Source organism: Ranitomeya imitator, chromosome 9 (genome assembly GCF_032444005.1).
Source record: "Ranitomeya imitator isolate aRanImi1 chromosome 9, aRanImi1.pri, whole genome shotgun sequence".
Taxonomy (NCBI): Eukaryota; Metazoa; Chordata; class Amphibia; order Anura; family Dendrobatidae; genus Ranitomeya; species Ranitomeya imitator.
The window spans coordinates 3514423-3529446 of record NC_091290.1 but is presented as its reverse complement, the minus strand read 5'-3'; the positions used below and the strand labels follow the sequence as shown (position 1 = coordinate 3529446).

Sequence of the window (15024 nt, the reverse complement as noted above, 5' to 3'; positions counted from 1 at the left end):
CCATCCCTGTAGTTAATAGATTCTTGTTCGCAGCTGCAGACTCGGTACAGTGTTGCATTGTTTTATCTTCTCCCACAAAATCGCTGAGAAGTTTAATTTGTTTTGTTTCTCTCATTTCAGATGATTCTGTGGGACTGGGATTTCAAGCAGTGGTACAAGCCCCAGTATCAGGTGAGTGCTCCAATGTGCTATGTCCTCCAGTCACCTCCAGAGCTGCACTCACTAGTCTGCTGTTACATCCTGTCCTCCAGTCACCTCCAGAGCTGCACTCACTATTCTGCTGTTACATCCCGTCCTCCAGTCACCTCCAGAGCTGCACTCACTATTCTGCTGTTACATCATGTCCTCCAGTCACCTCCAGAGCGGCAATCACTATTCTGCTGTTACATCATGTCCTCCAGTCACCTCCAGAGCTGCAGTCACTATTCTGCTGTGACATGGTGTCTTATCCTCCAGTCTCCTCCAGAGCTGTACTCACTATTCTGCTCTTACCTGGTGTCTTATCCTCCAGTCCCCTCCAGAGCTGCAGTGACTATTCTGCTCTTACATCGTGTCTTATCCTCCAGTCCCCTCCGGAGCTGCACTCACTATTCTGCTGTTACATGGTGTCTTATCCTCCAGTCTCCTCCGGAGCTGCACTCACTATTCTGCTCTTACATGGTGTCTTATTCTCCAGTCCCCTCCACAGCTGCACTCACTATTCTGCTGTTACATGGTGTCTTATCCTCCAGTCACCTCCGGAGCTGCACTCAATATTCTGCTGTTACATCGTGTCTTATCCTCCAGTCCCCTCCAGAGCTGCAGTGACTATTCTGCTCTTACATCGTGTCTTATCCTCCAGTCTCCTCCAGAGCTGCACTCACTATTCTGCTGTTACATCATGTCTTATCCACCAGTCACCTCCAGAGCTGCACTCACTATTCTGCTGTTACATCATGTCTTATCCACCAGTCACCTCCAGAGCTGCACTCACTATTCTGCTCTTACATCGTCTCTTATCCTCCAGTCTCCTCCAGAGCTGCACTCACTATTCTGCAGTTACATCGAGTCTTATCCTCCAGTCCCCTCCAGAGCTGCACTCACTATTCTGCTGTTCCATCGTGTCTTATCCTCCAGTCTCCTTCGGAGCTGCACTCAATATTCTGCTCTTACATGGTGTCTTATCCTCCAGTCCCCTCCGGAGCTGCAGTCACTATTCTGCTGTTACATGGTGTCTTATCCTCCAGTCTCCTCCGGAGCTGCACTCACTATTCTGCTCTTACATGGTGTCTTATCCTCCAGTCCCCTCCGGAGCTGCACTCACTATTCTGCTGTTACATTGTGTCTTATCCTCCAGTCTCCTCCGGAGCTGCACTCACTATTCTGCTCTTACCTGATGTCTTATCCTCCAGTCCCCTCCGGAGCTGCACTCACTATTCTGCTCTTACCTGATGTCTTATCCTCCAGTCACCGCCGGAGCTGCACTCACTATTCTGCTCTTACCTGGTGTCTTATCCTCCAGTCACCTCCGGAGCTGCACTCACTATTCTGCTCTTACATGATGTCTTATCCTCCAGTCTCCTCCGGAGCTGCACTCACTATTCTGCTCTTACCTGGTGTCTTATCCTCCAGTCCCCTCCGGAGCTGCACTCACTATTCTGCTCTTACATGGTGTCTTATCCTCCAGTCTCCTCCGGAGCTGCACTCACTATTCTGCTCTTACCTGGTGTCTTATCCTCCAGTCCCCTCCGGAGCTGCACTCACTATTCTGCTCTTACATGGTGTCTTATCCTCCAGTCTCCTCTGGAGCTGCACTCACTATTCTGCTCTTACATGATGTCTTATCCTCCAGTCCCCTCCGGAGCTGCACTCACTATTCTGCTCTTACCTGGTTTCTTATCCTCCAGTCACCTCTGGAGCTGCACTCACTATTCTGCTCTTACATGGTGTCTTATCCTCCAGTCTCCTCTGGAGCTGTAGTCACTATTCTGCTGTTACATGGTGTCTTATCCTCCAGTCCCCTCCGGAGCTGCACTCACTATTCTGCTGTTACATGGTGTCTTATCCTCCAGTCTCCTCCGGAGCTGCACTCACTATTCTGCTGTTACATGGTGTTTTATCCTCCAGTCACCGCCGGAGCTGCACTCACTATTGTGCTGTTCCATCGTGTCTTATCCTCCAGTCTCCTTCGGAGCTGCACTCACTATTCTGCTCTTACATCGTGTCTTATCCTCCAGTCCCCTCCGGAGCTGCAGTCACTATTCTGCTGTTACATGGTGTCTTATCCTCCAGTCTCCTCCGGAGCTGCACTCACTATTCTGCTCTTACCTGATGTCTTATCCTCCAGTCCCCTCCGGAGCTGCACTCACTATTCTGCTCTTACATAGTGTCTTATCCTCCAGTCACCGCCGGAGCTGCACTCACTATTCTGCTCTTACATAGTGTCTTATCCTCCAGTCACCTCCGGAGCTGCACTCACTATTCTGCTCTTACATGATGTCTTATCCTCCAGTCTCCTCCGGAGCTGCACTCACTATTCTGCTCTTACCTGGTGTCTTATCCTCCAGTCCCCTCCGTAGCTGCACTCACTATTCTGCTCTTACATGGTGTCTTATCCTCCAGTCCCCTCCGGAGCTGCACTCACTAATCTGCTCTTACATGATGTCTTATCCTCCAGTCTCCTCCGGAGCTGCACTCACTATTCTGCTCTTACCTGGTGTCTTATCCTCCAGTCCCCTCCGGAGCTGCACTCACTATTCTGCTCTTACATGGTGTCTTATCCTCCAGTCTCCTCCGGAGCTGCACTCACTATTCTGCTCTTACCTGGTGTCTTATCCTCCAGTCCCCTCCGGAGCTGCACTCACTATTCTGCTCTTACATGGTGTCTTATCCTCCAGTCTCCTCCGGAGCTGCACTCACTATTCTGCTCTTACATGGTGTCTTATCCTCCAGTCCCCTCCGAGGCTGCACTCACTATTCTGCTCTTACCTGATGTCTTATCCTCCAGTCCCCTCCGGAGCTGCACTCACTATTCTGCTCTTACCTGGTGTCTTATCCTCCAGTCACCTCTGGAGCTGCACTCACTATTCTGCTCTTACCTGATGTCTTATCCTCCAGTCTCCTCTGAGGCTGCACTCACTATTCTGCTCTTACCTGATGTCTTATCCTCCAGTCCCCTCCGGAGCTGCACTCACTATTCTGCTCTTACATCGTGTCTTATCCTCCAGTCCCCTCCGGAGCGGGGATATTCTAGGTGGTTCCCCCTCCTGATGTCCGCCTGCTTCGCCCCAGTGAGGGGGTTGGGGTTCACTGTAGGGCTGGGCTCACTGTCTCCTCTTCTCGCAGACCGCCGGCGGTGGGAATGGCGTGGACCTGTCTGTGCTGAACGAGGCGCGCACTCTGGTGTCGGAGCTCCTGGTGGATCCGTCTCTGTCCCCGCAGGTCGTGTCCTCGCTGCGCAGCATTAACAGCTTGATGGGGGCGTTCTCGGGCTCATGCAGACCCAAAGTCAATCCGTTCACGCCCTTCCCTGGTTTCTACCCCTGCACTGAGGAGGACGATGAAGCTGAGGACCGAGGGGAGAGGAAGTTCCACAAGGTAAAGGGCCCTCTCTTAAAGGGAAAGTTATAATTCATTAACAGCTTGTGACATAAGCACTGATCCCGTCGGCAGTGCTCTCAGTAAATCTATAGGAAAGCTGCTATTGTCATGAAATTCCGCCCAGATGTCGGGAACGACCCGTCCAATCCACACAGGACAGGAATCACCATAACGTCCATAAACGATGTGTAATAATGAGATGACGCAGGGTAAAGTATGGATCACGCCTGCTGACATGTCATTAATACTTGGTATAAAGCCTTTGTAGGTGATGAAGCTTCCAGACGCCTCCTGTATGGAGAAACTAGTCGCAGGCCTTGCACAGGTGGGATTGTGGCCCGTTCTTCCACACACTCGTCACATCCTGAAGCTTCCTCTGAGCTTTAGTTCCTGCCATACATCTCTCGGTCTCGGGTCTGAGATCGGCCGTTCCAGCAGATTTATTTTCGTTCTCTGACCCCAGTGGAGAGATTCCTTCCCGTGTGTTGGGATCATCGTCTGGCTGAAATGTCCTCCATCATTTCATCTTCATCATCCTGGTAGATGGCAGCAGATTGTTATCAGGAAAGTCTCCTGCGTTTCTCCATTCACCCTTCCATCAACTATATGAAGTTTGTCAGGGCCAAATGCGGAAAACCAGCCCCACACCATGATGTGCCCACCTCCACACCGCACTGTGGGTATGGTGTTTTTGGGGTGATATACAGTTCTTTCTGGCCTCCAAACATGGGAATTATGGCCTCATCTGACCAGTCTATATTATCCCAGCACGTCACAGGCTTGTCTAAATGTAATGCAGCAAACTGTAAATGCGCTCAGCAAAGAAGTCCTGCAGCGATATAAGAGGGGCTGATATCAGTACTGGAGCGTTATAAGAGGGGCTGATATCAGTCACATATGGTGTAATGTCTGGGGGTTATATCAGTACTGGAGCGTTATAAGAGGGGCTGATATCAGTCACATATGGTGTAATGTCTGGGGGTTATATCAGTACTGGAGCATTATAAGAGGGGCTGATATCAGTCACATATGGTGTAATATCTGGGGGTTATATCAGTACTGGAGCGTTATAAGAGGGGCTGATATCAGTCACATATGGTGTAATGTCTGGAGGTTATATCAGTACTGGAGCATTATAAGAGGTGCTGATATCAGTCACATATGTTGTAATGTCTGGAGGTTATATCAGTACTGGAGCGTTATAAGAGGCTGATATCAGTCACATATGGTGTAATGTCTGGAGGATATATCAGTACTGGAGCGTTATAAGAGGGGCTGATATCAGTCACATATGGTGTAATGTCTGGAGGTTATATCAGTACTGGAGCGTTATAAGAGGGGCTGATATCAGTCACATATGGTATAATGTCTGGAGGTTATATCAGTACTGGAGCGTTATAAGAGAGGCTGATATCAGTCACATATGGTGTAATGTCTGGAGGTTATATCAGTACTGGAGCATTATAAGAGAGGCTGATATCAGTCACATATGGTGTAATGTCTGGAGGTTATATCAGTACTGGAGCGTTATAAGAGGCTGATATCAGTCACATACGGTGTAATGTCTGGAGGTTATATCAGTACTGGAGCGTTATAAGAGGCTGATATCAGTCACATATGGTGTAATGTCTGGAGGTTATATCAGTACTGGAGCGTTATAAGAGGGGCTGATATCAGTCACATATGGTGTAATGTCTGGGGGTTATATCAGTACTGGAGCGTTATAAGAGGCTGATATCAGTCACATATGGTGTAATGTCTGGGGGTTATATCAGTACTGGAGCGTTATAAGAGGCTGATATCAGTCACATATGGTGTAATGTCTGGGGGTTATATCAGTACTGGAGCGTTATAAGAGGCTGATATCAGTCACATATGGTGTAATGTCTGGGGGTTATATCAGTACTGGAGCGTTATAAGAGGGGCTGATATCAGTCACATATGGTGTAATGTCTGGGGGTTATATCAGTACTGGAGCGTTATAAGAGGGGCTGATATCAGTCACATATGGTGTAATGTCTGGGGGTTATATCAGTACTGGAGCGTTATAAGAGGGGCTGATATCAGTCACATATGGTGTAATGTCTGGAGGATATATCAGTACTGGAGCGTTATAAGAGGGGCTGATATCAGTTACATATGATGTAATGTCTGGGGGTTATATCAGTACTGGAGCGTTATAAGAGGGGCTGATATCAGTCACATATGGTGTAATGTCTGGAGGTTATATCAGTACTGGAGCGTTATAAGAGGCTGATATCAGTCACATATGGTGTAATGTCTGGGGGTTATATCAGTACTGGAGCGTTATAAGAGGGGCTGATATCAGTCACATATGGTGTAATGTCTGGGGGTTATATCAGTACTGGAGCGTTATAAGAGGGGCTGATATCAGTCACATATGGTGTAATGTCTGGGGTTATATCAGTACTGGAGCGTTATAAGAGGCTGATATCAGTCACATATGGTGTAATATCTGGAGGTTATATCAGTACTGGAGCGTTATAAGAGGGGCTGATATCAGTCACATATGGTGTAATGTCTGGAGGTTATATCAGTACTGGAACGTTATAAGAGGCTGATATCAGTCACATATGGTGTAATGTCTGGAGGTTATATCAGTACTGGAACGTTATAAGAGGCTGATATCAGTCACATATGGTGTAATATCTGGAGGTTATATCAGTACTGGAGCGTTATAAGAGGGGCTGATATCAGTCACATATGGTGTAATATATAATCAAATCAATGATCTATATTACATATGTGCTAATGATACTATACAATCCCGTCAGTGTCACTGGTCATAAGAAACAACAGTGAGACTGAAAAAAGCACAGAAAACTCATAACATAAAAATTATATATTTTATTAAACCCATAAAGAATAAAAACACATACAAATAACAAAAAACCAAATAATCTCAGTTAAAGAGGGACCAAAAGGGTTACTGTTCACCATGAGCATACAATACTAGCATAATAAGCAAAAGCAAGAAAAACCGGCTAAATTACAAAGGTTTCAATCCCTTAATGCACATAACAATCTGAGGGAAAGATAAACCAATCTGAAGCCCAATACCTATCTGGCTCTGTGACAGCCCAAAAATCCCCTTACCAATACATCCATATAAGATATGTAGGGGTTTACTACGAGTCATAGCCTAAACCAAACCAGATAAACAAAAATAGCATAATTATGCTTACATAGCTACGTGAAGAGTCCCGGTCCCTCCACCCCGACGCGCGTTTCGTCCTCACTTCTTCAGGAGGGCTGATATCACTCACATATGGTGTAATGTCTGGGGTTATATCAGTACTGGAGCGTTATAAGAGGGGCGGCTGTTACCTCTCACATGATATGTAGTGGAAAGCAGTAAAATTGACAAATCCCCGGGCCCGGATGGGATACACCCTCGAGTACTGCAGGAATTAAGTACAGTCATTGATAGACCATTATTTGTAATCTTTAAAGACTCCATAATAACAGGGTCTGTACCACAGGACTGGCGTATAGCAAATGTGGGGCCAATATTCAAAAAGGGACAAAAACTGAACTCGGAAATTATAGGTCAGTAAGCTTCACCTCTACTGTGGGTAAAATCCTGGAGGGCATTCTAAGGGACGCTATACTGGAGTATCTGAGGAGGAATAACCTCATGACCCAGTATCAGCACGGGTTTACTAGGGACCGTTCATGTCAGACTAATCTGATCAATTTCTATGAAGAGGTAAGTTCCGGATTGGACCAAGGGAACCCAGTGGATGTAGTGTCTATGGACTTTTCAAAAGCTTTTGATACGGTGCCACACAAAAGGTTGATACATAAAATGAGAATAATGGGGATAGGGGAAAATATGTGCAAGTGGGTTGAGAGCTGGCTCAGGGATAGGAAACAAAGTGTGTTTATTAATTATTATTATTATTATTTATTTATATAGCACCATTGATTCCATGGTGCTGTACATGAGAAGGGGTTACATACAAGTTACAAATATCACATACAGTAAACAAACTAACAATGACGGACTGATACAGAGGGGCGAGGACCCTGCCCTTGCGGGCTTACATTCTACAGGATTATGGGGAAGGAGACAGTAGGTTGAGGGTTGCAGGAGCTCCGGCGTGGGTGAGGCGGTAGCTCCGGTGTTGGTGAGGCGGTAGCTCCGGTGTTGGTGAGGCGGTAGCTCCGGTGTTGGTGAGGCGGTAGCTCCGGTGTTGGTGAGGCGGTAGCTCCGGTGTTGGTGAGGCGGTAGCTCCGGTGTTGGTGAGGCGGTAGCTCCGGTGTTGGTGAGACGGTAGCTCCGGTGTTGGTGAGGCGGTAGCTCCGGTGTTGGTGAGGCGGTAGCTCCGGTGTTGGTGAGGCGGTAGCTCCGGTGTTGGTGAGGCGGTAGCTCCGGTGTTGGTGAGGCAGTAGCTCCGGTGTTGGTGAGGCGGTAGCTCCGGTGTTGGTGAGGCGGTAGCTCCGGTGTTGGTGAGGCGGTAGCTCCGGTGTTGGTGAGGCAGCAGCGGTGTCAGTGCAGGCTGTAGGCTTTCCTGAAGAGATGAGTTTTCAGGTTCCGTCTGAAGGATCCGACTGTGGTTGATAGTCGGACGTGTTGGGGCAGAGAGTTCCAGAGGATGGGGGATATTCGGGAGAAGTCTTGGAGGCGATTGGATGAGGAGCGAATAAGTGTGGAGGAGAGAAGGAGGTCTTGGGAGGGAAGATATTGAGAGATTAGTTCAGAGATATATGGAGGAGACAGGTTGTGGATGGCTTTGTAGGTCAGTGTTAGCAATTTGAACTGGATACGCTGAGGGAATGGGAGCCAGTGAAGAGATTTGCAGAGGGGGGAAGCGGAGAAGTAGCGAGGAGAGAGATGGATTAGTCGGGCAGCAGAGTTAAGGATGGACTGGAGAGGTGCAAGGGTGTTAGCAGGGAGGCCACAGAAAAGGATGTTGCAGTAGTCAAGGCGGGAAATGATGAGGACGTGCACAAGCATTTTAGTAGATTGGGGGTTGAGGAAAGGACGGATCCTGGAGATATTTTTGAGCTGGAGGCGACAGGAGGTGGAAAGAGCTTGGATGTGTGGTTTGAAGGACAGGGCAGAGTCGAAGGTTACTCCGAGGCAGCGGACTTCGGGTACAGGGGAAAGCATGATGTCATTGACTGAGATAGATAGGTCAAGTAAGGAAGATTTGTGGAGCACATTCGGACTGGGTCGCGGTTAGCAGTGTGGTACCACAGGGGTCAGTATTGGGCCCTCTACTTTTTAACATATTTATTAATGACCTTGTAGGGGGCATTCAGAGTAGAATTTCAATATTTGCAGATGACACTAAACTCTGCAGGGTAATCAATACAGAGGAGGACAATTTTATATTACAGGATGATTTATGTAAACTAGAAGCTTGGGCTGATAAATGGCAAATGAGCTTTAATGGGGATAAATGTAAGGTCATGCACTTGGGTAGAAGTAATAAGATGTATAACTATGCACTTAATTCTAAAACTCTGGGCAAAACCGTCAATGAAAAAGACCTGGGTGTATGGGTGGATGACAAACTCATATTCAGTGGCCAGTGTCAGGCAGCTGCTGCAAAGGCAAATAAAATAATGGGATGCAGTAAAAGAGGCATAGATGCTCATGAGGAGAACATAATATTACCTCTATACAAGTCACTAGTGCGACCACACTTAGAATACTGTGCACAGTTCTGGTCTCCGGTGTATAAGAAAGACATAGCTGAACTGGAGCGGGTGCAGAGAAGAGCGACCAAGGTTATTAGAGGACTGGGGGGTCTGCAATACCAAGATAGGTTATTACACTGGGGGCTATTTAGTTTGGAAAAACGAAGACTAAGGGGTGATCTTATGTTAATGTATAAATATATGAGGGGACAGTACAAAGACCTTTCTGATGATCTTTTTAATCATAGACCTGAGACAGGGACAAGGGGGCATCCTCTGCGGTTGGAGGAAAAAAGGTTTAAGCATAATAACAGACGCGGATTCTTTACTGTAAGAGCAGTGAGACTATGGAACTCTCTGCCGTATGATGTTGTAATGAGTGATTCATTACTTAAATTTAAGAGGGGACTGGATACATTTCTGGAAAAGTATAATGTTACAGGGTATATACACTAGATTCCTTGATAGGGCGTTGATCCAGGGAACTAGTCTGATTGCCGTATGTGGAGTCGGGAAGGAATTGTTTTCCCCAATGTGGAGCTTACTCTTTGCACATGGGTTTTTTTTGCCTTCCTCTGGATCAACATGTTAGGGCATGTTAGGTTAGGCTATGGGTTGAACTAGATGGACATATAGTCTTCCTTCAACCTTAAAAACGATGTAAGTTACATAGAAGAGTTGGGTGACTGCTTTCTGTGGGGTCAGTTCTGAGTATTCTTGGATTTGTAGTTCTCTTCCTGAAGTTACTGTCCTTTTTTCTTCTCCAGGGGTTAAACAGTCGCAGCAGTCTGCCCACCCCTCAGTTACGCAGGTGTTCTGGAGCGTCCGCTCTTCCACCCATGGAGCTGGCGTCTTCCAGGTGGGAAAGAAGTAACGGGAAGAGAGCCCACCCGGATTACAGCACAGCAAGGTGAGATTTGTGTGCAGGGCTGCAGTGCCCCCTCTTCAGCAGCAGATGGCGACAGAGCTCCTCAGATGTTATACAATGTATCCACACTCTGCGGCCATTGTTACTCAGTGATGTTTTTTGTAGCCAAGGACCTTATCCCAATGGACCTTTCAGCTCCAACCTGCTGACAATACCAAAGCAGAGGTCGTCATCCGTGACTCTGACCCCGCACATGAGCACCCGGAGAGCTGGTAAGCGGCACAATGTGTCAGTCACAAGTGATTTGACATCTGGTTAATAGATTTTGTGTTTCACTATTATGAAATTCTCTCTGGGGGAGGAGACTGCACTCTATTAATCCCTGTTATCAACCAGTACTGGGGGAGGAGACTGCAATCTATTACAATCTGTTACTCTCTGTTATCAGCCTGTGGACTTGAATTCGCTTCTGTGTGACATCTGTGGTGGTCTCGCTGGGTTGCAGGTACCTCTCCCAGTCGGACCCCGGTGAGCTCGCCCTCCCATGGTTCTGTGTTTGGCCGGTCACCCGTCGTGTATATATATATATCTATATGTGTGTAGGGACATATGTCTAGGGTTATATGTGTGACTAGTGATAATGTAACACCTATCCTGAAGGCAAGTCGCACCCAGGTGTTAATAGGTACTTCCTTGGGACTAGTAGAAATTCTGTCTCCATATCTCCCCAGGAGGTCTAGCTAGGGCCGAGAAGAAAAGCAACATGTAGCACCTTCTAGGTCTTGGAGGGGAGATGCTAATTGCGGCCTGAGGGAATCTATCCCTGAGAACCTTTCCACAAGAGAAAATAATATATTCATTGGGGGGCGCGGCCGTGGCCCAATCAAACACGCAGCAATTATGATATTAACCTGGGAGGCCGGTCTAGAAACCTGACCTCAGACCAAAGTTATAAATTTAGGCTGCAGACAGAGAATTGTGTTCACTTGTGAGAGCAGCCTGAGAAGCTGATGTGATCCAATCTACATTCTTCCTTCCCTCAGGGAGCAGAAAGCAACTACCAGTTAGGTAATTTCTGTAAGTTTTCTCCTGTTTATTTTGACACTGTTTTGCATAAGTTGTATGTCTTTTTATTATCATATTTTTATGCCTTTTTCTTATTGTAAGCATTGAACTTTTTGTTATTAAAGTATAAAACTTTAACAAGTTGAACCTTGAATGTTCTAAAAGAATCCATAGCCTAAAGGTGTGTGAGCCTTATGAGTGATAGACATATTTTTATTAGTATTGTTATTTCCGGAACTCATCGCCCGTGTATTCGGTGAGTGGTGGCAGCGTGTATGAGCGGGTGTGTTGCCTGGGTCACTGTGTGATTTATGCTCCCATTACAGCATAGGACAGAGGTTGAATGCTGGGACTGAGAGTGGGGAGATGGATTAACCCTTGCAGGCACACCCCCAAGTCACGTGTGAGAGCAGGCACGTGACGAATAAGTGACACCACGGAGAAGGGATCCGAGACAGTTACTGTCTGTTATCAGCCTGTGGACTTGTATTCGCTCCTGTGTGACATCTGTGGTGGTCTTGCTGGGTTGCAGGTACCTCTCCCAGTCTGAGCCCGGTGAGCTCGCCCTCCCACGGTTCTGTGTTTGGCCGGTCACCCGTCGAGTTTCCGGACACCGCTGATTTCCTTACTAAACCAAGTGTGACTTTACATAAACCTGTGGGACTCGCGCTCGGCTCTCAGGATTTCCCGCAGCCAATCAGATCGTCTACAAGCCATATCTGTCACAGGTAAGGGCGCCGGAGCTCATACAGAATGATTGGCGTCACTGCTGTGTACTGCGCCGATGACCGCTGCTCCTTGGGGCGGGGGGGGGGGGGGGGGAAACATGGGGGCTAGGGTGTCGAGGGTGGGGGTGAGGTGCTGGGGTGTCTGGGGGGTAGCACTGTGTGGTCTGGGGTGTTGGGTGGGGTGAGATGACGTGGGCTGGGTTATTAAACAAGTGTTGGGTTGTCTGTGCGGGGGCCAGGTTGTCTGGGCGGGGGTGAGGCGGGGGGCCAGGTTGTCTGGGCGAGGGTGAGGCGGGGGCCAGGTTGTGTGGGTGGGGGTGAGGCGGGGGGCCAGGTTGTGTGGGCGGGGGTGAGGCGGGGGGCCAGGTTGTGTGGGCGGGGGGCCAGGTTGTGTGGGCGTGGGTGAGGCGGGGGGCCAGGTTGTGTGGGCGTGGGTGAGGCCAGGTTGTGTGGGCGTGGGTGAGGCGGGGGGGCAGGTTGTGTGGGCGGGGGTGAGGCCTGGGGCCAGGTTGTCTGGGCGAGGGTGAGGCGGGGGGCCAGGTTGTCTGGGTGAGGGTGAGGCGGGGGGCCAGGTTGTCTGGGCGGTGGTGAGGCGGGGGGCCAGGTTGTGTGGGCGGGGGTGAGGCGGCGGCCAGGTTGTGTGGGCGTGGGTGAGGCGGGGGGCCAGGTTGTGTGGGCGGGGGGCCAGGTTGTGTGGGCGGGGGTGAGGCGGCGGCCAGGTTGTGTGGGCGTGGGCGTGGGTGAGGCGGGGGGCCAGGTTGTCTGAGCGAGGGACATGCCATTGGCCGTAGACTTATCGTCTCCCCTCTTCCTCCAGTTGTGATCGCAGGATTTTTAAGTCTACTTCACATTCGGAATCACTGGACGCCGGTGAGAACCAAGTGCTGAAATCAGGTGAGGGCAGAACCGCCTGTGGTCAGGGGGTCCACGCCGCCTGTGCCACCTGTGCCTCGGGGGGGGGGGGGGGGTGGGTGGGAGGGGGATCCGCGTGCCGCCTGTGCCGCCTGTGCCTCGGGGGGTTTCCGCGTGCCGCCTGTGCCTCGGGGGGTCCGCGTGCCGCCTGTGCCTCGGGGGGGGGGGGGGGGGGGGGGGAGGGGGATCCGCGTGCCGCCTGTGCCTCGGGGGGTTTCCGCGTGCCGCCTGTGCCTCGGGGGGTCCGCGTGCCGCCTGTGCCTCGGGGGGGTCCACGTGCCGCCTGTGCCTCGGGGGGGTCCGCGTGCCGCCTGTGCCTCAGGGGGTCCGCGTGCCGCCTGTGGTCGGGGGGTCCACGCCGCCTGTGCCTGGGGGGTCTGCGCCACCTGTGCCTCGAGGGGGGGATCCGCGTGTCGCCTGTGCCTTGGGGGGTCTGCGCCACCTGTGCCTCGGTGGGGGGGGAGGGGGGCTCCGCGTGCCGCCTGTGCGGGGGGGGGGGGGTTTCCGTGTGCTGCCTGTGCCTGGGGGGGGGTGTGTGTGTGTGTCCGCGTGCCGCCTGTGCCTCGGGGGATCCACGTGCCGCCTGTGCCTTGGGGGGTCTGCGCCACCTGTGCCTGGGGGGGGGGTGGTCCGCGTGCCGCCTGTGCCTCGGGGGGGCTCCGCGTGCCACCTGTGCCTCAGGGGGGGGGGGGGGGGCTGCGTGCTGCCTGTGCCTGGGGGGGGTGTCCACGTGCCGCCTGTGCCTCGGGGGGTCCGCGTGCCGCCTGTGCCTCGGGGGGGCTCCGCGTGCCACCTGTGCCTCGGGGAGGGGGGGGGGGGGGGGGGGGTCTGCGTGCTGCCTGTGCCTGGGGGGGGGTGTCCACGTGCCGCCTGTGCCTCGGGGGGTCCGCGTGCCGCCTGTGCCTCGGGGGGTCCGCGTGCCGCCTGTGCCTCGGGGGGTCCGCGTGCCGCCTGTGCCTCGGGGGGGGGGGGGGGGATCTGCGTGCTGCCTGTGCCTCGGGGGGTCCGCGTGCCGCCTGTGCCTCGGGGGGTCCGAGTGCCGCCTGTGCCTCGGGGGGTCCGCGTGCCGCCTGTGCCTCGGGGGGTCCGCGCCGCCTCTGCCTGGGGTCCAGCGATTCCGTTACTCTCCGCTCACTTTCTAGTGTCTTCAGGTGAATATTCCGACGTTCGGGCCGAACCTTTGCACTTAACGGACCGGACGCAGGAGAAGCGAGCGTCCAGCGACTGTACGACACTACTGCAGGAGGAGCAGACACAGCGGAGCCGACAGCCGCAGGTAACCGCAGCCTCACACTGATCATCAGGCCTCCCAGCTGAGCTGTTGCTACAGTGTGCCAGTGCAGAGGAGAGTCCAGGACGGGGAGAGATTTAGCTGTCGCCGAGTTCACGTCACTGTCCTCATCCATCTCATCCTATTATTTTCTACCTTTCTTCTTGCTGTCAGTGAATGGAAACCTTGCATTCTGCAAGAGCATAAAGCTATGTTGACCCGAATCTGCTTATCTCTGAGGTTTTGTTACAGTGTACCAGAGCTCATTCTTCACGGGGCTCTGGGCTGATACATTGTAACTGATTCTTGGTTGTGAGAAGAATCGGCTTTCACCCTATTGATCCCATTCACTGATGAGGGGGTCTTTGTCACCAACAGTTTACAACTTTGCTCTGAACTTGTCCTTCTGTTTTGGTGCAGATTGAGGAGTCGGCAGCACTGGATTTGCACATTGAGGATCAGGACGAATTATTGCAGAAAATGGATAATTGGAATTTTCCAATCTTCGATCTCATGGAGAAAACTGGCGGGAAATGTGGGTGGATCCTGAGTCAGGTGCGACAGCCGCGATACATTGTATCCGTCCTTGTTACTTCTGTCACTTGCAGTACCACTTTTCACCACTGTCACTTCCATAGACTTCAGAAGACAGGTGGGGGCGCTGTTGCACTGATCGTCCAGCTTCTCTGTGTCACACCGGATCCTGCCCATTCTCTGGGTCCTCGCCCTGCCTGCATTTTCTGGTTGCCTGATAATCTGGCAGATGCTGGATGAGCAGAATTCCCGCATTTTCAGACTTTTTCCTGTGGGTGCAGATTTAGCCTTCCATCTTGTATAAACTCCAGCTCCTTCCCCCACCATTATCGCAGCCTCCGTTCAGACATTATAAATGTGTCTTCCTGGGCTGCCGGCGATTATTGATCTCCGTCTCA

At 51.1% G+C, this 15024-nt stretch overlaps 1 protein-coding gene across 3 annotated transcripts in view; it reads left to right on the top strand.

Annotated features, from left to right (window-relative positions):
- Positions 1-15024, top strand: part of PDE3B (phosphodiesterase 3B) — a 155493-nt gene that overhangs the window by 125980 nt on the left and 14489 nt on the right. For 2 of the 3 annotated variants that reach the window (XM_069740278.1, XM_069740280.1), the window contains exons 2-9: positions 121-171; positions 3325-3576; positions 10017-10159; positions 10283-10389; positions 11715-11910; positions 12728-12804; positions 13965-14098; positions 14513-14647. In XM_069740278.1, coding sequence (XP_069596379.1) covers positions 121-171; positions 3325-3576; positions 10017-10159; positions 10283-10389; positions 11715-11910; positions 12728-12804; positions 13965-14098; positions 14513-14647 — 1095 coding nt within the window. The remainder of the gene's footprint in view (positions 1-120; positions 172-3324; positions 3577-10016; positions 10160-10282; positions 10390-11714; positions 11911-12727; positions 12805-13964; positions 14099-14512; positions 14648-15024) is intronic. The other variant, XM_069740279.1, reaches the window with a different exon arrangement.